This window comes from Ambystoma mexicanum, chromosome 12 (genome assembly GCF_040938575.1).
Source record: "Ambystoma mexicanum isolate Mex_15411 chromosome 12, UKY_AmexF1_1, whole genome shotgun sequence".
NCBI lineage: Eukaryota > Metazoa > Chordata > Amphibia > Caudata > Ambystomatidae > Ambystoma > Ambystoma mexicanum.
In genome coordinates, this window is record NC_090936.1 from 1,223,176,287 (window position 1) to 1,223,201,153 (window position 24,867).

At 47.7% G+C, this 24,867-nt stretch overlaps 1 protein-coding gene across 13 annotated transcripts in view; it reads left to right on the top strand.

Moving 5' to 3' along the window:
- The window catches only part of MYBPC1 (myosin binding protein C1), a 1,087,780-nt gene that overhangs the window by 122,662 nt on the left and 940,251 nt on the right, over positions 1–24,867 (top strand). For 12 of the 13 annotated variants that reach the window (XM_069629883.1, XM_069629891.1, XM_069629879.1 and 9 more), the window contains exon 4: positions 23,798–23,839. The exons of the other annotated variant lie outside the window; for it this stretch is intronic. In XM_069629883.1, the coding sequence (XP_069485984.1) occupies positions 23,798–23,839 (42 nt within the window). The remainder of the gene's footprint in view (positions 1–23,797; positions 23,840–24,867) is intronic. 13 annotated transcript variants of the gene reach the window in all.

Genomic DNA, 24,867 nt, shown 5'->3' on the forward strand with positions numbered 1-24,867 from the left:
GTTCCATTCATACGAAGATGAGAGGATATAATGCTTCATATATCAAACTGTGCATCCTATTAAACACAGGTGACAAAAGCCCCTTCCTTTGCTACCATATAACACAATACACCTTTAATGATCAACTGTGACTCGGAGCATTATCAAATGGGGATCATGGGTACTGTCTCTGACATATTGTATATTTAACTGCTATAGGGTTTGTGTGCCATACGACGAGGTCTGTGATTTCTCTCAGCATTCATTCACTGCCATATTAAACTGGTCCCTTGCACAATTTTCTCATTGTCAGTTCTCAAATGAATTTCATAGTCTGTTATTTAAGATATGGAAATTTGGGTCTTAGAATCTGCCAGTAAAATCTGACATCCATTTGCAATCAATTCTTTAGTAGACATTTTAGACCATCAACCTTTTTCTTTGAATAGCTGTGACCTTCATCAACTTTATCTTGTATCAACAGATTTTTCGTACTGTGCAAGTCCACAATGTAATGATTTTTTAATGTCCTACCAACAGTTTTTCCATAATTTGTATCATACTATCAAACAGAAAAGACATCATTTTTTGAGTTCTTATTTAGTTTTTTAAGGAACCACGACAGTCAAACATGTGATCGTATTTTCGAGATGAGCTTAATATTTGAAATGCTTATTGGGATTCTGGGGTGCCACAAAACTTCATAAGAAGTAAGGAGGTTCTTATTAATCCATTCTTAATAATTAATATTAGTATCGGATGGGGGCGTGGCTTTGGCATGCCAGCCAATGGGGAGGCTCAGAGCGGGGTTTTGCCAGACTGTACACCTACCTGATTGTGTCCTACCTGTCTGTATACCTGATGTGTCCCCCCTTATCATGAGGCATGGCTTTACCAGATGGCCTTTTGACTGTCTGTTTACCTGATGCAGCCCCCGTAATGCTTTTCGAGAACCGCTTGTATATAGTAGTCTTGGTCCTGCACTTTAAGAATGTTCACTTTGCACTCACTGTGACTAGCGGCCTGATGCCTGAGGGTTTGGTGCGCTGCTATACATGTAAAAATTGAAAGATAAATTAAGACCTCTTACTACTACGTCTGTTCCCTTTCCTCCATACTTATGGGATATTCTGTCCTTTGGGACGAGACCAGAGAACTTTTTGATGTCATCAAAAGAAAAAGGTTGTCCTTTTTGTATTTTTATGTGAGGGCAGCGCGTATGATGTTAGCTCTGTCTTCCTGAGCCCCGCCCATCGCATCGTCCTTTAGTCCTCTTCTCTGCACGGCCAGGATCGGCCACACTTTGCATTATGGTTATTTCTTCTTCCTGCTTTGTCCTTAATTACTCTTCCTGCCACGGTATTGTGGTCGGTTCTTTCCTCCGCCTATGCCAGTCAATAAGGGTTTTGCCTTGTGTTCTTCCTGTGGTCGTCACTATGCAGTTGCAGTCCCTCACAATCTTTGCCTAGAGTGTCTCAGCCCAGGCCATCGTTGGGACTCATGTTTCTACTGCGGCTCCCTGTCTGCGCGCACTCCCGATCGAAAGCTTGTCAGGTGGGAGGAAGTCTTTCACGGTGTTCCTCCACCTCATCTTCAGAATTTCATTGAAAACGCCCGGTAATTACTTTTTAGGGCACCCCGTCCATATGACTCCTTCCCATGGTCATCCGGTTCTGGAAGGGGTCGGACTGACTCTAGCGTTACCAGGGCTCGCCCTGAGGTACTTAATTCGAGGCCTAAAATGGATTCCAGAGCGATCTCCGCAGTTCCACCGCAGGGCACTAAAATTTCCAGCAAAGCCGAGGATCCCCGTCCTGTGGCTGATATGACCGGATTAACCTCTGAGGGGGTAAATATTGTATGGGCCAGCCTGAAGGAGCACACAGGACAGACAAACGTCCAAAGTCCTTTTGCAGCGGCTCTTCCAAGGATCCCTTAAAAAGAGCTAAACCATTGCTTGAAGCTCAAGTCAAAGCAGGCAAAACGGTATCCGCAGAAAAATTTCAGAATGGCCTCTGACAAACCTGTGACGCATTTCACCTCAGAAGGACTTAAAATGGCAGCTCAGCCAACACCACCTGTGTCCACCATTTTGTCGGGCCCTTCGGGGTCGGCCACTTTGTCAACACTCCTAATGGCGACAGGTATGGATGCCAGGCCCAATTTATTGCCGCCTCCATCCGGGGGCTCAAATCCTTTTCATACAAATTTGACGTATACTCTGAGGATGCCCCTTCCACCAACTATATCACTGCCTCCTAGAGCAGCTCCATTACATTACGTGGCTCCATACTTGGAAGGTCCTGCTTGGCAAACAGTCTCAACAGAGTTGTGGCGGCATAGCCCGCTTGATAGACTGGTTATGTCACCACGGCCAAGACCATCTTCAGAGGAAGTGTTCTTTTGCCATTTCCAAACCCTAATGCCCTCTGTTCCAATGAGGGCATACTTTAAGGACCTCTTCAAGGAAATTGATCCCAAGCCTGAGTCTCTGCCTCCACCACCTCCTCCAACGGAAGCTCTGCCTTTACAGCCTCTTCCTCCACTGGAGCGGGTCCCTGAGCTTAAGGAGCCTGAGCCTGCACCTCCTGCTCCACGTTCTTTACCGCCTAAAAATGATGGCACCAAAATGGTGACATCAGATGGGCTTGACGGCTTGACGAAGACAACGCTACTCCGTCTTCAGTCAAATCCTTTCATGATAGGGTCTTAGATCTTATGGCATTCTTGGACATTCCAACTCCTGAACCTCCTGTGTAGCAAATCAGTGTTGTCAGGGGATTCCTCCATTAAAGTCTCAAGAGCACTCCGGTCTTTTTCTTCGAAAAGACATTTTGGCAGAAGCCCCCAGGGTGTGGGAGAAGCCACACGCAGGCCAACACCTAAACAAAAAATAAACTTCAGGTACAGAGTGCAAGTGTCTGAAGATTTCCCCCTATCCACTTGTCCTCTTCCGTCGTCAACTGTTGTGGCATCAGCTACCTATTCCTCAGCGGCACAGGTGCTCTTAAAGAAAAATAAGGCCTTAGAGGTGACAGGGAAGAAAGTCTTTGCAAACTCTTCCCTCCAACTTCAACAGGCAAATACTGAGACAGTGCCAGTGGCAGCTAATCTAAAACTAAGGAGAGAACTGTCACAGTTCGAACAGTTCATTCCGCACAACAGCCTTGATGATTTCAAGACCAGCTCGTCAGATGCCAGAGTCCAAACTCCGGACTTATTAGAATATGCGGCACATCATGTGGGTTTATGCTGGGCATTGATGTTAATTGGCAGGCTTGGTTGCATGCAACCAGATTTATAAAAGAGGTGCGGGAGAAGGTTCTAGACCTTCCTTTCGAAGTTTAAGACTTTTCCCACAGTTCTACTGACGATGAGTTTTCGAAGACCAAGGCAAGCACCTTAACAGCAAAGTCTTTATCTGTCCAAACAATGCAGCCTGCTGAAACAATGCAGCCTGCTGCAAAGTCCTCTTACCATCAAAAGTCTGATTTCCGATCTAGGGGTGTCACAGTATTGGTTTTATGTCGGTATGATATCCTTCTTTCCAAATTACGTTATATCATGGTTATAGCTGTATAGCAGGTGGCGTTAACTAATTTTAAAATATTTTCTTAAAGGTCATAAATTGTCAGCATTTTGAAACTTGTCTCTGCACATTTTTAGCTGATCCTCCAGGAATCTAAGATGGCTGCAGATTTGGTCTTTCATGGCGATCACTCGTTGATCCCCTTGAATGAAAGAGTTGACTAGTGGAAGTGTCAAAATGCACATTTTGAGCAATGAGCTTGCAGCTCAGTCACAGGTCATCCCTTTGAGAATCGGCCTTGACCTGCATTATTTTGGAACCACGTGGCATAGGCATCATGAGCCCTCGCTGCGATCAGTCATAAAAGTTTGCTTTGATAATGCTTTATCCCATTAAAGGGAGAAAAGTCGCTCAGGTGAGGCCTGAAAGCCCATGTCATTGTGTTTCTTTTGCAAAATGTCATAGCCAACACACACTCACCGAAAGGTTGCATATTGATCAAATCACTATAGCTTGTTTACCATCTGCCTGGTGTATTATAAAGGTCTGATGTTGGAGTCACCACTGACCATGTAATCCTAACAGGACAGCGTTCAGCGGGCGCTGTTGATTTCTTTCTTGATTCTTGCAATACATGTTCATTTACCTTCTTAAAGATAGTGGCACAAAAACTCTTTGAAAATGACAAAGTTAAAATACATATTGGCACAAATATGGCCTAGACCACCGCATCACCACAGGACCCATCAATACCATTTTCCCCAGGTCTGAGCGCATTAGGACCCTTGTCATGTGAGTTGAGATGGAGGAATGCTTACATGGTTGGTGTCACAAATCGAGGACAGACCTGAGAAATATCTCACCCCATTGCTCTGGATACTTCAAATTGAATGTAGAATCTGTCCTGCCTGCTTGAGTCCAGTGCCATATGCAGAAGGCAGGTGAAGGATCAAGCCAAGCAACATCTCTAGTGCCAATGTGTAAATCTACACGGAGGACAGTTGGTGGGAGGGGGGGGGTGGCCAGTTTATATACTAGCACAAAGCACTGATAGGCCCAGTGTTCATACACTCTACCGAGCTAACATTTTTTGTGGACATGCATCAGAAGGCCATCCAGTTCATTCCCCCCCTTTGAATTCTGTGATGTGTAGATCCCCATCTTTCAAATTGGTGGGAATACTACAAATTAGGCTGATCTTTAACCCAACTCTACTGATCACAGAGAAAGAGCGGTCACAGCATCAAAGCTGCATTTAAGAAAAAAATGTATTCTTGGTTCCGTTACATAAAAGTAGAACCTTTACAAAAATGTACCATATTTATAACAGTTCATATTTACATTGTGTATCACAACAATAAGCATACATTTACACATCAGTTAAGACTTCCTAAAATTTCCTAAAACAAACGTTACTGTTCATTATATTTCATCTGTTACATAGAGATAGAACCTTTACAAAAATGTATCGCAGTTCATATTTACATCGTACAACATAACATTTATCATAAATATACACATCAATTAAGACTTCCTAAAATGTCCTAAAACAAACCTTATATTACATTGGGCCTCATTACGACCCAGGCGGACTTCGCGGTGCTAAATGCACCGCGAAGCATGGCGGAAAGCCGCCGATAGCGCCATGGGGGTTGGCGGATTTACCGCCCCATTCCGACCTCGGCGGAGCGGTAAATCCCCAATCCCCATTCTGCCCTTCCCCATTCCCATTTTTGCCCCATAGGGTATAATGGGAGTGGGGAAGGAGTTAATTACGCCACCGTAAAATACGGTGGCGTAATTAACAACGAGGTCCCGTAGCGCCATGGTTTTCTCCGGCTGGTAAAACCAGGCGGAGAAAACCTCCATGGCGCTACGGGAACTCGTAGTATGGCGGAGAGGTACGCCATGCACTACGCTGGCGTAATACCCTCTCCGCCAGGGTCCTAATGAGGCCCATTGTGTTTCATTGCATTGCATTTCAATAGAACTCCAATAAAATCCAGAGACCATGGCCCTCATTAGAAGTCAGGCGTTAAGGGTTTAACGGCGTTGTCGGCGCCGTTAACCCTTAACGCCTGATTCACACTTTAACGCCTGCTTTTTGCAGGCGTTAAAGTCCAAGGCGCTAAGCGACCTTGGTGCTAATTACGGCACCGTAATTTACGGTGCCGTAATTAGCGCCTTCCCCATCCCCATTATGCCCTATGGGGCAAAAATGGGAATGGGGAAGGGCAAATGGTGAATGGGGAATTACCGCCCCACTCACCTTGGAATTGGGCGGTTATTCCGCCATCCACCATGGCGGAATCCGGCATGGACCATGGTGCTAATAGCACCATGGTCCACCGCCTGACTTGTAATGAGGGCCCATATCTTGTATTAACAACGCATAACTCCAGTGGGCCATATGTCCCAGGCTTAGTTTGATGCAAGGATCTGACAGTTCATATTTGTGCCTAGGAACGCTTAAATTCATCAATACAGAAGATGCAACAACAACAATAAATTTACTTGACCAATTTTCAATTGCTGGCATAAGTTACAAGTTTTTTTTCTATACATTTGCAAAAGCTCACTAATGCATATACTAGTGGTTTATGTGTGCCTTGCATCATTCTGGCCCATAAAAATTTTAAACAGTCATCGTAACGAATATCCACAAATTCCATCAATAGTCTTGTTCTCGTGTTTTTAAAATGGGGACAATATAAAATCAAATGTTTCAAGGTTTCAATGGATTCAGTGCATAGGGGAAAACGACATTTCCTACTGTCTATTTTGTTCTTATTGTCATTCCAATTTGCAGTCCTCTCTTTTGTGTAAATTCAGTTTGTACCACAAATATGCTTTTCTCGTATGGTTACATGGGAATAAAGTGATATGATCAAATCTTGGAATGCACTTCTTGGAATACAAATAATATTCCTTATACAATTTATATTAAAAAATGTGTTCAATGCTTATTCCATTTCAAACAACTTTTTCTTAGCATAGCCTGGTCTATAATGCACATCATCCACAGTGATATGTACTTCATTCAATATTGCACATACTCCTACGTCCCGTCCCCTTTCCTCCATACTTGCGGGACATCTCTCCGTCCTGTGGGACGGGACCGGAGCACTTTGTAAAAAGCATCCACATTTTTTTCAAAATTTTATCCCTCCTCTCTTTCCTGTGCGGGGCCCGGCACGCGTCTGTGACCCCGCCCATCTTGGCTCCGCCCCGCGCATCGCCCATCAGTCCGTCCTTTTCCCCGCTCGATCGGGCCCGGGCACACTTGCATCCTCGGAAGATTTTCTTCCCTTTTGTCCCCTCTGGCTCTCGCTAGCGTTCGTTTACTAGTTTGTCTATGTCTTTCAAATTAGACTTTCCAGATTGTTCATCGTGTCACCGTCGCTTCGCGAGGGCGGATCCCCATCCTCTTTGTTTAGAGTGTTTGGGCCCGGAACACCGTTGGGACTCCTGTTTTTACTGTGACTCCCTTTCGGTCCGGGCACTTCAACGTCGGTTGGAGCGGTGGGAGGAGGTGTTCCAACAAACTCCTCCTTCGCATTTTCAGGCATTCATCGACGAGAAGAAAAAACGCCTGGTAAGTTCTTTACTTTTCAGAGCACCCCGGCCGGGGGATACCTTCCCGGGTTCCTCTCGGTCCGGGAGGGGCGTTGATCGCTCTGTTACCGGGGTTCGCCCTGAGGTGCCCGTTGGGCCTAATAATTCTACCGGAGTTTTCTTCAAGGGTCTCCGTAAGGGGCCTGTGAACACCGGAGTACGCTCCGAGGCCCTTCCTGTGGGGGCTGTTTGTAGACCCAGTTCTACTGAGTCGTGGGGTACCGGAGTTCGCTCTGAGGCCTCCCTGTTGTCTTCCCTCAAAAACAAAACCGGGGTGCGCCCCGAGGCCTTGGCTGGGCTTGTAGTTACCGAACGGATGTTCGAGGCCCGCGCAGAAAAGGCTTTTACTGGGCCTGGGTCCGAGGTCCCTCGTACAGAGGCTAAAGCTACCAACAGTTCTGAGAGGCCGGTCAAGGCTTTGTCGGTGAAAGCGCACCGTTCCCGCTCTTGTGGTGACACCAGATTTTGTGAGGGGGCAAAGAAGCAAAGTTCTTCTTTTAATGGCAGTGCCAAGGTCATTCCTTCGAAGGCTCAGTTGGCGGTTGGTATGTCACAAAAACATTCCAGGCCTCATAGTACCGGCTAGGCCGAGGTTCCTTATGTTAAGGCTAAGATTAAGACCCCTGATCCATCGACGGGGACCCCTGCCTCACTTCCTCACATGCAGCAGTTCCCCTCAGATGAGGACAAAATGGCGCCCGTTCCCGCCACGACCACGGCGGTCATTTTAGGTGCTACCCCTACAACTATGCCATCGGCTTCTGGTTTAGGGCTCGGTCTCTTGGGTGAACCTAAGGTCCCTTGTGCGCATCCTTACCGGCCGGTTTATGATTGGAACGCCCGGATGCCTCTTCTGCACAATGTTTCGTTGCCCGCGGGGGCGGCTCCTTTGATTTATGTGGATACATCGATGGAGGGGCCGGTGTGGCAGCCTTCCCCGTTACGTCCCTGGATTTGTCCACCTCATGAGAGGCCTCCTCAGGTCCCGAAACAATCTCCTGAGAATGCCTTTTTCAGTAAATTTCAAGCGCTTATGCGCACCGACCCCATGAGGAAATATTTCACTGGGCTTTTCAAGGAGATATGTCCACCGGCGCCTCCGGCTCCACCTGTTCCTCCGGTGGTTCCGCCGGCGCCTCCCTTGCCCGTGGTGCCCCCCCCCTGCTCTCCCACCTTTGCCTCCATTGTCCCCAGTGGACAAGGCAGTGCCTGACACGGCTCAACAGGATCCTGACCTGTCAGATGACCCTCAAGACGATCAGGACAACGAGGACCTTCCCCGCTCTATCAGAGCCTTTCATAACCGGGTACTGGACATGATGAGTTCCTTAGATGTTCCGGTGCCCGAGGCACCCGCTCCGCAGGAGGGCGTGCTTTCTGGGGCATTCACCCTGTCTCCTTTGGAGCGTACCGGCCTGTTCCTGCGGAAGGACGTTTTGGCCGAGGTCCGAAGAGTCTGGGAAAAGCCACACTCGAGACTTTTTGTCGATAAAAAGATTGACGCATGGTACAGGCTGCATTCTTCGGAAGAGGTGGCCCTCCCATCTTGTCCGCCTCCCTCCTCCACAGTGGTGGCTGCGGCCACCTTGCAGTCCAGGCCTCCTCTTCCACGATGGCTACACAGGTTCTGGGAAAGGGGGACAAGCTCCTCGACTCCCCCAGGAGGAAAATCTTTGCCAACTCGGACTTGCAGCTCAGGCAGGCCAACGCTGAACTGATATTGGCGGGAGCTAACATGCGGATGTGGAAAGGTCTGTCAGGGTTTGAGGAGCAAATCCCGGTCGAGAAGCTGGAAGATTTCAAAGGAGGCCTTTCCGATGCCAGGATCCTGGCCCAGGATCTCCTGGAGGCTGCGGCTCATCACGTAGACACCTCGGCTCGGGGCCTGATGCTTGGGGTTGATACCTCATGGCAGGTGTGGCTGCATGCCACTAAATTTTCTAAGGAAGTGCAAGACAAGGTATTGGACCTTCCATTCGTGGTAAGGAGCTTTTTCATTCTTCTTCTGATGTAGAGCTCACCAAAACCAAGGATAGCACTCAGACGGCTAAATCATTGTCTGTTCTGGTTAAAGCTCCTTTCAAATCCCAGAGACTGCTGTCTCAAAGTCGACCTTCCTCTGGGTTTAGGGGCTTCCTCGACCGCAGGGAAGCCCCTAATAATAATAGGAATAATAGGGTTAATAGGGTTATTCCTGCAGGGAATAACCGCCGTAGACAACAGCATACGCGGTTTTTCTCCTGCTCCTCAGCAGGTTCAGGTGGCACCGCACCGATAAGCCTGCTAAATGAGGGTTTTCCGCCCTCGCACGAAACCCCGGTGGGAGGATGCATTGCGTCTCATTGGGAGGCGTGGCAGACCATCACAGAAGACAGATGGGTCTTGTCAGTCGCTCGAGCGGGCTTCCGCTTACCTTTACCCCCTACCCCACCGCTCAACCATCCTTTTCAGCTGTCGGGCTCACCCTCCCACAAGGCCGAGGTTCAGAAACCTCTGGACCTTAGAGCTGTGGAACCCGTTCCCCTTGGGGATCGAGGGGAGGGCTTCTACTCCCGGCTGTTTACGGTGCCCAAACCCAACTAGGCTAGCCTGCGCACCATCCTAGACCTTTCCCAGTTCAATCTTTTCCTACCCCAAGAGAAATTCAAGATGATCTCCCCCGGCCAGATTCGCTCCTCTTTGCAGATGGGCAATTGGCTCAGCGTGGTGGATCTTCAGGATGCGTACATGCATGTCCTGATTTGGAGTCCACACAGGAGATACCTCTGCTTCTCTTTGGGAGAGGAGCACTTCCAGTTTCGGGTGCTTCCTTTTGGCCTCAGCTCGGAGATGCGTGTCTTCACGAAGATGATGTTGGTGATTGTGGCCTATCTTCGTCTCCAGGGTATCCATGTGTATCCTTATTTGGACGACTGGCTCTTACGCAGCCCTTGTCCGTTGGCAGCAGCGGTCAACCTCCAGTCTCTGCTTCAGCTACTGTTCCATCTTGGGCTGTCGGTGAACTGGCGGAAATCCTCCATGACTGTCTCACAGGACCTGATCTTCCTGGGTTTTCGTTGGAACACGATCGACTGCAGAGTTTATCTGACCGGGGACAGAATGGCGGATCTGTTGGCCATGTGTCATATGTTTGCGCAGTCGGAGAGCATCTCGGCCTGGTGGTTCCAGAGGCTTCTGGGCCTCATGGCCTTGTGTGTACTGGTTCTTCCTCTTGCTCGTCTCAAAATGAGACGGACCCAGATGGCTCTTCGGAATTCATGGCGTCAGGCAGTCGATCCGGATTCCATGTGGGTAATTATTCCGGATTCCATGAGAGTGGACCTGGATTGGTGGTCATCTGTCAGCAATCTGTCTGGGGGCTCGGGTTTCAGGACCCGGTCCCCACGGTGACGATCACGACAGACTACTCCCTCCTTGGGTGGGGTGCGACGTTAGATCTTTTTCAGGTCTCGGACCTCTGGTCGCCTCAGGACAAGCTCCTGCACATAAATCATTTGGAGCTTATGGCGATCTTCCTAGCGCTCAGGGCGTTCAGACCGCTCATTGTCAACAAGGTGGTCCGCATAAGAACGGACAATGTGGTATCAATGAATTACATAAACAAGCAAGGGGGAACGAAGTCTCCCCCCCTCGTGGACCTGTCCATCCAGATTTGGGAGTGGGCCGTGCTTCATGGTGTCTGGCTGCTTGCAGTGCACATCCCGGGCCAGCTGAATGTCACAGCGGATGCCCTCAGCCGGCGGACAGTGGTCAGCTACGAGTGGGAGTTGAAGGCGGAGGTCCTCTCATGGATTTTCTCGCGCCGGGGCACACCGGAGGTGGACCTCTTCGCTACGGCGGTAAACAAGAAGGTTCCTCAGTATGCCTCCAGAGGGGGGCTGGGAGCTCTCGAGATTCCATGGCACAACCTGAGAGCTTACGCCTTCCCGCCTCTGCCTCTAGTTCATGAGCAATTTGGAAGTTGAAGAACTCTGTGAACTGTTCCCTTCTACTGATAGCCCCGTGGTGGCCGGCCAGGTTTTGGTTCTCAGAACTTCAACACCTGTCGGTGTATCCGCCGATCAGGTTAGCAGTAACTCCCGATCTTCTTCACCAAGGGGAACAACAGATGTGGCACCCCTCCCCACAGTCGCTCAGCTTGGCGGCATGGTGCCTGAGTTCAAGTCTTTAGAGCATCTGAGTTTGTTTGCGGATAACATGCGCATTATCCAGGCAGCCAGGAAACCCTCGACCAGATCTCAATACAGGAGTAAATGGCTCAGGTTCTGTCATTGGTGTTTGGAGAAGAAGTTGGATCCGAGGGTGGCCACGATTGACACAGTGCTGTCCTTCGTGTCCTCCCTAGCAGAGTCAGGGGTTCAAGTTCTGTCATGCAGGACTTATCTCTCAGCGTTTCCGCGTACCTTTCCACAGACCTGTGTTCTTATTCTCTTACTAACCCAGTGGTGAAGAGGCATTTTGCTGGCTTGACACGCCTCTACCCTCCGGTTCGTAATCCGCTCCCGCCATGGGACCTAAATGTAGTCCTGATGGCACTGTGCCATAAACCCTTTGAACCAATGGCTATGGTAGACCTCAAATACTTGTCTTGGAAAGTGCCCTTTCTGGTCGCCGTTACGTCAGCGAGGAGAGTGAGTGAGCTCCAGGCATTGTCGGTGGGGCATCCTTTCTTGGTCTTTCACAAGGACAAGGTAGTCCTTCGGACAAACCCAGCTTTCCTTCCAAAGGTAGTGACCGAATTCCATCTGAATCAGTCGATCTCCCTTCCGGTCTTTTTTCCGAACCCTCCCTCAGAGGCTGAAAGAGTTCTACACTGTCTTGATGTCCGAAGAGCTCTTAAGTTCTACCAGGACAGGACTTCCGAGCTTAGGAGTTCATCTCAACTTTTTGTGACCTTCGGTAACCCTCAGGGCAAGCCGTCGTCTAAGGCAACTATTTCCAGGTGGATTGCCGCCTGCATCACAAAGTCTTTCACCGTCCAAAGGCTGAAACCTCCTAAAGGTATCCATGCACACCTGGTGTGGGGCAAGGCAGCCGCAGTTGCTTTTCAGAAATATGTTCCCTTGGAGGCCATCGCTAGGGCAGCTACTTGGGCCTCCCCATCTGCTTTCTGTAAGCATTACTGTCTCGACATGAGCTCTAGAGCTGACGCTCAGTTTGGTCTGGTTGTGCTGAAGAACCTGTTTCAGTAAGGGGTATTACCATCCACCCGTAGTTCATGTAAGGAGTGCTTGGGAATCTCCCACAAGTATGGAGGAAAGGGGACGGGACGTAGGAGTATTACCAGGTTACTCACCGTAGTGACCACCTTACTCCTAGTCCATAGTCCCCTTTCCTCCATGCGCCCGCCCGCCGTCCCCTCTAATAAGGTTCCTCTGTTATTGCTAATGAGTCTTTGACCCGGCGATAGAAAAGGACTGATGGGCGATGCGCGGGGCGGAGCCAAGATGGGCGGGGTTACGGCCGCGTGCCGGGCCCCGCGCAGGAAAGAGAGGAGGGACAACATTTTGAAAAAAATGTGGATGCTTTTTACAAAGTGCTCCGGTCCCGTCCCACAGGACGGAGAGATGTCCCGCAAGTATGGAGGAAAGGGGACTATGGACTAGGAGTAAGGTGGTCACTACGGTGAGTAACCTGGTAATAATTTAGCATGGTATTGAGCAAATGATCCAGAGGACGTGGATTCTAGAGTTTTTCCCATGTCAGTGTGTAAGGAATTTGTTGGTGTAAAGTGTATTTTTGCATAATTTGTAAGCAATCTCCATTTCCAACGACTAGATAGTGCCACCTATCCCAACTCATGTTGTAAAACAGCATTAGGTACTGACATTGGAAGACGCATAGCGCTTTTCAACAAAGTGCCTTGCAGTTGGTCTAAGATTGTACTCATTTCACATAAACAGATATCTAATGAATATAAGATTACACTTTCAATTTTTAAAGTTAAGAAATCAATAATGGGAGTTAGTGAAAATGTACAATATTTCCAGTATATCAATTTTAGTTGTGATAGAAGTGGTCTACTCTTGCTTTTTATTAGATCAGACCACATTTTGGTTGAGTTTTGTTCCGATAAGTAGTATCCCAAGTAGATTGTGTTTGTGATGCAAGATATCGTCGTTTCCATGATTTGCAATTGATATCTTCCTCGTTTTTGCTGAGCACCAAATTTCATGACAGCTGTTTTAGCAGGATTAGGAACTAGGTTGTGAGCCAACCTAACCATAGTTTGGATTGTAATCCTGCGGGAGTGGGGTCAAATATTATGATGTTGTCAGCAAAGGCGATCCATTTAACGTGAATGGCACCAATTTTCACGGAAAAAAGATTTTTTTCTTGCCATATTTTGTCGAGATCTGCAAGATACAAATTAAAAAAGGTTGCGGCAAGATTGCAACCTTGTTTAAGACCCAAACCGCTACTGATTGGCTTAGTGGTTCTTCCCTCTGCTGTTACTTTGATTTTGTAAGAGGTATTGGTATGTAGTACTATGAACCAATACACTAAGACTTTCGGGATTCCCATTTTGATCAATTTCTTCCACAGCAGATTGCGCACTACATTGTCAAAAGCTGATGACATGTCGATCAGGGCAATGTAGACGGGGTTCGAGGTCTTTTTTTTGCTCCTGCTATTGCATGTGCCATGATTGTTGCATTTAGCGTGGTACTCATCCCTTTCCGAAACCCAGTTTGGTGTTTTGAGAATAGGGCATTACTTTCAATATGCTTTTCTAGGTCGTAAAGCAATAAGATCGCAAAAAAGCTTTGCCTCAGTATCTATCAAGGCAATGGGGCAATAGTTCTGTGGGAGGGTAGGATCACCTTTTTTAAATATGGGAATGATATTTGAAGATAACCAGGATGGCGGAATGGTTCCCGAATTGAGAATGGCTTGAAATTTTGTTTTTAGGAGTGCAGCCCATAAATCTGGATCCGCTTTATACAAGCATGGGGGAAAACCATCCGGGCCTGTTGATTTTGAGTAATAGAGTCTAGAAATAGCCCACTTGATGTCTTCAGATGACCAATACAACCGAGGGATCTCGTTATAGCACAGGGAAGTTTCTGGAACATTTGAGAATTTATCCGGAAGCCGATATTTCTTGATAATTTAATTGTGCCATACAGATTCTGATATACAGTTGGGCATCAACAATAACTCGGTTGCTTTTGATTGTGCGCCATATTGTGTGCGTATCGTATGCAGTTATAGCTCTGATTAATGTGCAATTATCTTCGTTGTATCTCAGTATCCATGCATGTTTGAGATTTTGTCTGTATACGGCCAAGAACCGGTTCTGCTGTGTTTGATAGGTCACACTAGTAAGCTTTGTTTTTTTCAGCTGTCTCAGTGCTTTGTTTTTTTCTCGTTTCTGCGCTTTGCAGACAGGATCATATGGATGCAGATGGTTGGTATTAAGATGTTTTTTACCAAAGTGTACTAGCGCAGAGTTGATTAGATCAGAGTATAGCTCCGCCATTTCAGATGTCGTATTTCCCTTCACCAGCTTTAGCTTGTCCATGTGCCACGACACACATTTGACAAATTGACTGCATAAGCCTTGATTCCACTGAAGTGATGTTTGGGGTCGGTCTTTTTCTGCCAGCGTTGTAGAAAGATCAACTTCGAGTAATGGACATTTGAGTTTCAGGGTAGTAGTAATTTGTGCGTGATCTCCATATATTATTTGATTAATTCCTCAAACACAGCCGGTTCCATATATGATGTTCTCCCATGGCATATCAGTGAGTCTATGCTCGTTGATGATAGTGGGACTGTGGCAATCTCGTTGCACTTCCCGCTTCTCAATCTGCTTGCCATCCTTTTCCTAGAGTAAGCCTAGCAGACTGTTGCTAATGATGTAATTATTTAACTTGACTAACGCTTTGTTTGGTATGTAGTCAAATCACTCGGTTTACCTTGCCCGACCTAGGTTAATCAGTTGCAGCATTAAACTACTGCACAATAGTAGCCAGCGGTAAAGGCAGCACAATAGGATAATAAGTAGAGAAGTAGAAGAGCCAAAGCGCGATACAAAGAAAAGGGTAAATCGATTTTTACCTTACAACCTTGCAGCCAGCTAGCCAGCTAGCTACCGCCAAAGCCGTAATGAGGCCCATTGTGTTAAAACTAGGCTTTTGAATAGTCACAGTTTGAGCTTGTATTGCCGAATAGTTAACATCAATCATAGCAGGAAGTCTACAAAATGACCATGTCAGATTTAGACGCCCGTTTTCCCAGTCCTTTAAAATCCGTTTGACAAGGTGGAGTGGTTGCTGTTTTTAGTGGATTTTTTAGAAATAATATGGATAATCAAATTGTGTTCTTATATAGTGCTTTATCCCAGACTCTGGATTTTGTTTATCTCTATATAGGGCTCTGCACCCTTATCCCAACCCCTAGATATACTAAATGGCTACCTTTCACCCCACTTCGCCTGACACATGGCCTCCTCCAAGGCCTCCTGTTCTCGCTCCCTTAATCCTTTCTTGATCCCGATCTTATGGATCAACCTCTGGCAATCAAACCTATGCATTATCTTCATTGCAAACACTGAATCATTAACGCTTTCACTTCTGTACATTGCTGATGCTACTGCTTCTCTCTCAGTACTAGATCGATGAATACCTTTTTACAGTTGCTTGTCGAAGGGAGACCAGACCTTACTGCAAATAAAAACTTGATGATCATGTGCACGGCTGCTATTTGACCCATTATGGTTTGATGTCTGTAAGCCCTGGATGGTCCATTCCTTTCACTTGGGAAACAGAAGACATAATGGAGTGCATTTTGTTATAAAACTTAATTTCCTGGAGGGGTCCGCTTACGTTTGCGCAATGTGCAAACAGGGCCCCTCAGAGTGCAAATGAGAAGTGTAAAGAGACAGTGAAAGCCTCTTTACACGTCTCTATTTGCACTCCCCAGTGCAAATAGAGTAAACATTGCCTGACATGTACGCATTGCAGGCAGTGTTTACAATGATTTCCTATGGATACTCATACATCCCGTCCCCATTCCTCCATCCCCCAACATGGATGGTACTGGAACCTTTGGCAGTGAAAAACTTAGCTTCCTATTTAAATTTAGTATAGTGCATGGGGGCGCAGCCTAGGGCATGGGAACGCCCTGCCAAAGACCCGCCCTCCGGTGCCTCACCCTAGTCCCTTTTTCTGCATGGATGGTGTCGGACCTGGCAGCCAGCGCAGAGACTTTTTTAGCTTTCCGCCTGCTCCCCGTTTAGTTTTTTCAATCTTATTTAACTTCCATTCAGTGCCTGACCTACCCCGGCGCATGTCGTCTGCAGGAGTATTCACGAGATGTGTCTGTTCCCGGCCTCGGTCCCCCATGCACTCTGTCTTCAGTGTTTGGGGCCCGGCCACCGCTGGGACGCATGTTCGGCTTGCAGCGCCCCAGGTCACTGGGCATTGAAGGATCGGGTGTCATGGTGGCTGGAGATCTTCAACACTTTTCCTCCGCCCCACGTTGAGGACTTTGTCTCCAAGAGCTCTCTTCAAGACAGGGTAGGCCCTCTGTTCAGCACGGCTCAAAACGGTGGAGAAGCACATGGCGTAGCCTGCCAGGCCTGCGGCCATCTTGGATACAATGGGCTCTGCAGGATGATCCCAGCCCCTTTCCCTCTGGAAGCGGCAGTAGATTGTTTGGTACAGGCTTCTGGTCTTCTCAGGGATATATCTACCCTTCGCAGCCTTACGGCTTCTGGCCCCATGCGCCTCGACGCTTTGACAAAGAATGGAGACCAGCGCTTGGAGAGCCGGGCCCCTAGGGACCCAGCAACTAGCGAGGACCGCTTCTTCGAGTGCTTCCTCTTTGTTATGCATTCTCCTCAGATGAAGGGGCTCCTGAGGGATATTGTAGAGGAGGTCATCCCGCAGGCAGAGCCTTCGCGGCCTCCTCCTCTGGGGACACCTCCCATTGCTCCAGTCTTGCCGGTTCCCCACTCCACCTCCTTCTTTACCACCAACGCCTCCCCCTCAGCTGCCGTTGGACCTGTCTTCAGCTCTGGATTTATGGGGACCCGCCGGCACCTGTGCCCCTGCTCCTGGACTCCCCTTGGTCTGTAGGGGGAGGGGCGATAACGACAACGAGGATGATGATGCCCAGGACGATGAGCTCTCTGCATATGTTAAGGCCTTTCATGTCCACTTTCAGGTCCTGAAAGAGTTCTTGGGGGTCCCTCTGCCCGAGGGAGCTCGTTGGGAGTGCCAGCAGAGGTCTTGGATAAGCGCACCATGATCCGGTCTGGCATCCCTCTCCAGAAGGATGTCCTGCAAGGGGCACGAAAAGTCTGGGAGAAGTCCAGGCCCAACGCCTAGATGAACAAGAAGTTGGAGCAGGTTCAGGCTGATGGACGGAGCCAAAACCTCCTGACCTCCCACCTGCAGCCACGTTTTTCAGTAGTAGCTGTGGACTCCTTATATTGTAAACCACTGTCTTCGTTGTCTTCCTTTACGGGAGCCCCCTCCAGTTGTCTCTCCATGGAGGACAAGGTCCTCGAGACTTTAGGAAAGCGCTATTATTCCATCTCAGGACTGCATCTGCGGCAAGCCAATGCAGACTCCCTCTTGGCTGCGGCTATCCAGAAGCTGTGGCCAGAGCTCTGGGTATTTCTGCCCGACCTCCTTTCGGACAAACAAGCCTCCTTCAAGGCTGGTCTGGCAGATGCGCAGCAGATGCCCGGGCCATTGTGCAAGACCTCATGGAGTCTTCGGTCTCCCACATCGACACAGCCAGCAGATGGCTATTCCTTAGTGTCGAAATGAGAAGGACAGCGTGGATGCACGCCACTAAGTTTTCATCTGATGTGCAGTCGTGGATCCTAGATCTGCCCTTGGAGGGCAGGCACCTTTTTAATTCGACGACGAGTTGACGAAGAAGAAAGCCTACACTCATACCGCCAAGTCCTGGGGCATCCTGACAAAGCCTGGACAGAAATCCTTCCCTCAGTCCCAGGGCAGGACCAAGATCAAACCCAGCGCTTTTTCCGGCTTCAAGGGGTTTCGGGACTGCTGTACACAGAAGCCTGACAGGTCGCCCAGTGACAATAAGTGAAGCAGAAGAGGACTTTGCACAGGATTTTCCACCCCCTCTCCTGCACCCAGGCCTCTGATGCTGCATGGAGGCAGTAGCGATCTGGGAATGGGCACTGACGGAGGTGGTTTGGATTTCAACTGTCCACCTCCCGGGGCACAGCAATGCAGAAGCGGACCAGCTGAGCCTCTTGGGGTACAACACCTACAAGTGGGAGTTGCACAATGACTCCTTGTTGCCCCTGTTCCAGCGTTGGGGGTTCGCGGACCTGGATTTGTTCGGTTCCCCTCTGAATTACAGTTTGCTTCATGGGGAGGACAGGGTCAGGGGTCTCTGGGAGATGCCTTCCAGATCTGTTACCGCAATTGCATGTTTTATGCGTTCCCAGCCACCCCTCTGCTCCAGCGGACCTGCAGCAAGTTTCAGGCTTCAGTGGGTTGCAGCCTCATCCTGATTGCCCCCACTGGCTGTTGAGACCCTGGTTTTCAGATCTGCTGCAGTTGTGCTTCTAGGGTCCCATCCACCTTCCGATCTCCAGCAGGGGATTTCTGACGTAGCGGGACGGGGTGGTGGAACATCCGGACCCAACCAAGCTAGTGCTGGCGGCCTGGTTCCTGACCAGCTTAGGCTTCAACATGCTCATTTCTCGGATGACAACTGGGACATCATTCAGCAGGCCAGAAGGCTCTCGACTCGGTCCCAGTATAGGTGTAAATGGACTAGGTTCTGCCATTGGGCTTGTGACAAGGGACTGAACCCTGTCACCTGTGCTCTGGATGATGTACTGGCTTTTTCAGCACACCTGGCTCGTTCTGCAGTTTAGGTGGATACTTGCCACACTTATTTGGCAGCCTTTGGGGCTTACTAGAATACCCTGAGCGTGTATTTTCTGCCGCAACCTAGTGGTTAAGGCCCGCCTTAAGGGGTAATCTAGGCTTTTTCCACTGGTGCATAGGCTGCACTCGATCTGGGACCTCAAAGTGGTTCTTGAGGCTTTGCAGCGCAAGCCTTTCGAGCCGATTACCTCTGTGGACAGTTTTACTGGTGGCTCTCACCTCTGCGTGCAGGGTTAGTGAGCTGCAGGCATTGTCTTCATGCAAGCCAGCTCCACAACACACAACGACAAGGTCATCTTACGCACTCACCCAAACTTCTTGTCCAACGTGGTCTCTCCATTTCATCTGAATCAAGAGACTGCCTGCCAGTGTTCTTCCCTGCAGTCAGAGGCAGAGAGAGCCCTGCATTCTTTGGACCTCAAGAGGGTCCTCACGTTTTACCTCTCTCTGCCAAAATCCTTCTTGAACTCAGAGGCATTGTTTGTGACTTTTGGGCGACCCGCCGGCTCTCAGGCTTCCAAGGCATCCATCGGCCGTTGGATGGTTCAGGCCATTTCAGAGGCGTACTCTCAGACTTTGCAGAATAATCTGGTGATTCACAATTAGATTCTCCCACCTCCTCCTCCTCACCTGTGGACACTTCGTCGGACGTGCTTTCGGAAGATATGTCCCTTCTTTTTTGCCAGGTGTTAGGCTTTTCTTTGTAGCTTTTAGGATGAGCTCCTCTGGAAGCCACACTGCCTTATAGCAATAAGCCGGCAGTAGGGGCCTCCAGTGAGTCCACCCCACTTTCAGGGAAAAGCTTTGCCGAAAAACCCTGAAGTAGACCTACTGATGATGGTATCTTGAATCCCAGGTAATAACGGTCTTCTCTCCTGTTCTGGGTTCCTTTTTGATTGTAGATACTACAGCTCCCAAGATGCACTGGAAACAGGTGACATGGATGATGAGGAGTATACGGACCAACAGTGGTTACCAGAGCCAGTCATAAACAACAGTAAAGGGATCCGGAAGGTAAGTAGAGGATCAGAATAGAAATATTCCGACAAGTAAGCACAGAGAAAAGTAGGCGGTACCGAACTACTGTAACCGTAACCGCTTCTGAGCACAAAGAAGGCGTTCAAAGGTAATGCGGGAGGAGCGGCTCAGGAGCAGAAAGGGAACAGCAGAAAAGACAATAGGAAGAGGAACAGAATAAGAACGGAGGAGGGAGTGAAAGCATGCAGGCACGGAACACTGGAGCAGCGTGTAAACCCGAAGGAAAGTGCAGGGTTGCAATGCGCCGAGTGAAGCTTCCGACGCGTATTTAAACACATCATCAGAAAAGGAGCCAAACACTAGAATGCGGCACTAACTTCCACGGAAGCAGAGATGGCTCATCCCTTCCTCCATTGTTCCCCTAACTTCCAGTGAGGACGATTCATGACACGTACACAGCCATGGGCAAACCTGTTCCTACAGGGATTCATTCCCATGCGGTCAGAGCTAAGGCCACGGCCGTTGCATTTCAGAGACATGCTTCTTGCGATGTCGTCATCCTAAGGCGGCTACTTGGCCCCTCCGTCTGCCTTCTGTAAGCACTACTCCCTGGACACCAGCTCCAGGCACGATGCAGAGTTTGGTCAGGCGGTTCTGAAGAACATTTTTGTTTCATCCTAGATATGAGGCAGGTTGTCACAGCTCCACCCTATGGTCCTGTTCGGTGGAATCACCCACAAGGATGGAGGAAAGGAGATGGGACGTATGAATACTTAAAGTTACTCACAGTAGTGACTTGAGTACTCATAGTCCAAAGTCCCCTTTCCTCCATACGTCCCGCCCACCTACCCTTACTAGTATGCCACCAGCTAATGTGTACTAGGATTGGGCAGGTATCTAAGCGTCTGATGTGTTCAAAGGGCACTGGGCTGAGGGGCCGGAGGGCGGGTCTTCGGGGCCCATTCCCACGCCCGAGGCTGGGCTGCACGCGTTATGCAAAATTTTATGGGGATGCTCAATTTTCCACTGCCAAACGTTCTGTTACTGTCGCCATGTTGGGGGAAGCCCACAAGTATGGAGGAAAGGGGACTATGGACTATGAGTACTGTAGTCGGTGAGTAACTTTAATAACTGCCTGCATTTTGCAAAAAGCAGGCGGTTTCCATGGGAAATCATTGGTTTCACTCCAGCATGAAAATGTCACGCTGGCGTGAAACTAAGTTGTTTTTGAAGGCGGAGGGCAAACGGGAGGTGGAAACATAACTCCTGTTAAGCCCCCGCCCTGTGCCTTTAAAAAGAAAGACAATCCCCCAGAGCATGAATGGCGGCGCTAGACAGGTGTTACTGTATTAAGCCCCTCCATTACGCTCTAAATCGGTCTGTTATTATTAAAACTTCTGTCTGGTTGTTATCAAACTGATAAAATAGGAATCTATTAGTGTTCATATTTATTTTCTACGAGTTCTGTGTAAAAGTGTCTTTCCCAGAGTTATTGGTAAAGAGTCTCATGTGACATCACTTGCACATCTTCACATTCTCACATTATGTAGACGTATAAAGAGAATGAAAGTCAGGTCTGGCAGTTCATTCAGTGTTCATTTGTTCAAATTCAAATATTAAGAGGAAAATGCTGTTCATTCAAATATGCGAATTAACATGATAATATGTAGTCATGAAAAGTGAGATGGCATGAGATCCAATGATACAGAACTGGAAAACTAGGCTATATGATCAGTGTCTTTTTTTAAGAGAAATCTACCAGACGTCCCCCCACTCATAAACATTGTTTTGTGGAACGTTAGAATATTCTGTAAAGTGGGATCAGATTCAGAGGCTTTGTCAATATCACATTCCAATGGTATTGACTCATTTACAGTAGAAGAGCCTGTTAAAATGTGTGATACTAGCCAGACGCTGCGACTACATTGACAGTGGTGATGAGGATCAGGCATAGTGCATTGACAGTGGTAATGAGCATCAGACATAGTGCATTGACAGTGGTGATGAGGATCAGACATAGTGCATTGACAGTGGTGATGAGCATCAGACATAGTGCATTGACAGTGGTGATGAGCATCAGACATAGTGCATTGACAGTGGTGAAGATCAGACATAGTGCATTGACAGTGGTGATGAGGATTAGACATAAAGCATTGACAGTGGTGATGAGGATCAGACATAGTGCATTGACAGTGGTGATGAGGATCAGGCATAGTGCATTGACAGTGGTAATGAGCATCAGACATAGTGCATTGACAGTGGTGATGAGCATCAGACATAGTGCATTGACAGTGGTGATGAGGATCAGGCATAGTGCATTGACAGTGGTGATGAGGATCAGGCATAGTGCATTCACAGTGGTGATGAGGATCAGGCATAGTGCATTGACAGTGGTGATGAGCATCAGACATAGTGCATTGACAGTGGTGATGAGGATCAGGGATAGTGCATTGACAGTGGTGATGAGCATCAGACATAGTGCTGGGCACGAGGACAACTATCTAGAAAAGACGTGTTTAATTTGAAGCAACGTTAATTATTCTTAAACAAATTGACCCAACACAAACAGAATACATAGTAACTATTCAAATTAAATAGATAATGAAAACACAAGCAACCACCTTGATTACAACAAATCTTCATTATAATCCAAAATTTTGACAAATATTGTATTTACTGGACCTTGTTTTTATCTATGTGAAAGTAAATAAAAGTATTGTAAATGCATCTCATTTAATACCTAACTAACAACCAACTGGTCTCAACTCCTAAAACCAAGTTGCGCAATGGCAATGTTCACAAACAAGGAGTTGTGTATAATACAGTCACATTGAACATACCAAGACAGATCTACACATTGTATCAACATTTGTGTAGGGCTTCAGACAAGGATGTGGTTAGGTAGATATTAAATGATGATGTATTTACAATAATGTCACATCGATAAAAATAAAGCCTAGTTAATACAATCATTTGAATGTGAAAACGAGTAAGAAATTAGTAAGAAAAACGTGTTTTGCTCATAAGGACGATTCATTGTATGGAGGAAGGTGGTTCCTTGTGGGTTTTCACTGTAGTAGTGCCCGATAATAGTTAATAGATCATGATCATTGGTATTGACAATGAAAATAAGGGATGCGTGTCAATGACCTTGATATGCACTCCCATTGCTTTAGTTGTCCAAGCTTTAATACACAGTTCTCCATTTGCAAAGATTTAAGTAATATCGCCCATCTATATCCACAAAAACCAAAGAATGTGATGGCTTGGAGGTTATGAGTTCATCTTAACCGCTGGCATTACTCTGGGTAACCCTCTGTGGCACTTCTGAAAGGGACCGTCATAGGCAACTCAGTCTTCATCCTGCCACTTATGGATGTAGGCCGGCCCGAATTGCTAGAATGCGTACTCTCTGCACGAAGCCATAAGCAACCAAAGACACGTCTCCGTCTTGTTGCTCCTCATCGTTGAGGCGCAGTTTGCTTTCATATGGTGCTGTGAGCAAGGGACTTGCCTCTGGGCAAACCCTTCTCTCTTAAGGCGACAAATGAAAACCAAATAAATGAGATGGCTGGAATGACACCATTTTTGGTTATGGTCTGTGTATATCCACACAATTCACACAATGCATGAACCACCACAGCTAAACTATCAGGCTAATGTTTCAGCTTGCAGGGAAGTTTACAGGCTTTGTTGGGTTTTGGAACCTGCCTGCAATGCTCTGAACTCTGTGGTGCTTGTTTGCCGCATTGTGTCTTGCTTTGCTCACAAACAGAATCTCAACATTATACCTCTACTTCTTATACAGAACCAAAAAATCTGAAAAAAGACGGGCCTGATGGGGCCAAAGGTGAGTGCGTCCGATCCCAATACTGCCTGCAGTAGTTGGAAGTAAAAAGAGCACCACACAAAGCTGTGCTGAATGATACGCAGTGCCCGGCTGTGTGCTCTTTCTACATTACGGTTTCCACCTAGTGTACTCTCGTGTCTGCGTAGACTTTTAGTGGTCTGCTTTGTAGCTTCACTGTTGCATGACTCTGTGGCATGAGGAAACTTTGCTCTCTGTTGTGGGTCCTTTCGACATTCCATCTCTCAAGACGTCTACCTTATATCATAGCATGCATGCCATAGCTGCGAGATTGCATTTTAGGGTAACTGCATGAACAACAAAGGCTAACTCCAGAGATCAGAGTTGGTTCAATTAGAATAACTTGATAGATTAAAGGAGCAAATGTCACGAGTTAAAACGAGTTGGTGACACACATCTGCCTATCATGTCCATCACGCCACAGTACTTGAGCGGTCCGCACTGGTTGGAGGACCATGCAGTCTGCTTCTTCTCCAGGTTTTGTCCATTGAATCTTCCGGTAATATTGCCGGTCGCACTATGGGAATGTAAATTACATTGTCAGAGTGCCCCACTAGAACTGACTCTGTGATTTCTCACCTAAAGTGAGGCTAATGTCCATTCTTCATGGATAGGCACCTAAAGTGAGGCTAATGTCCATTCTTCATGGATAGGCTTGCGAAGGGGCGGATTGAGGTTCGTCAGGATTATGCGTAGTGCCTCTAATCTTAGCCATGATAAGACCTGAAACGTGCAGTGTCTCATCAAACCAGTGAGCCAGCTAAAGACGCACATGGATCTGAAACTGTTTCTATCAGTGCTAGCTGCATAATGTCTACACCCAGGTCCAATTGCCAAGTAATGCAGCCACTGAAAGACAGCTCACACCTGCGAGAGTTATCCTACATTTCCTTCGATAATGATTTCTTATCAGATAAGTACCTTTGCAATGGTGCACATTATTAGTCTAAGAAAGTGGTATGCATGCAAAAAGTCCTAACAGTGGGTAAACCAACCACAGCACCAAAACT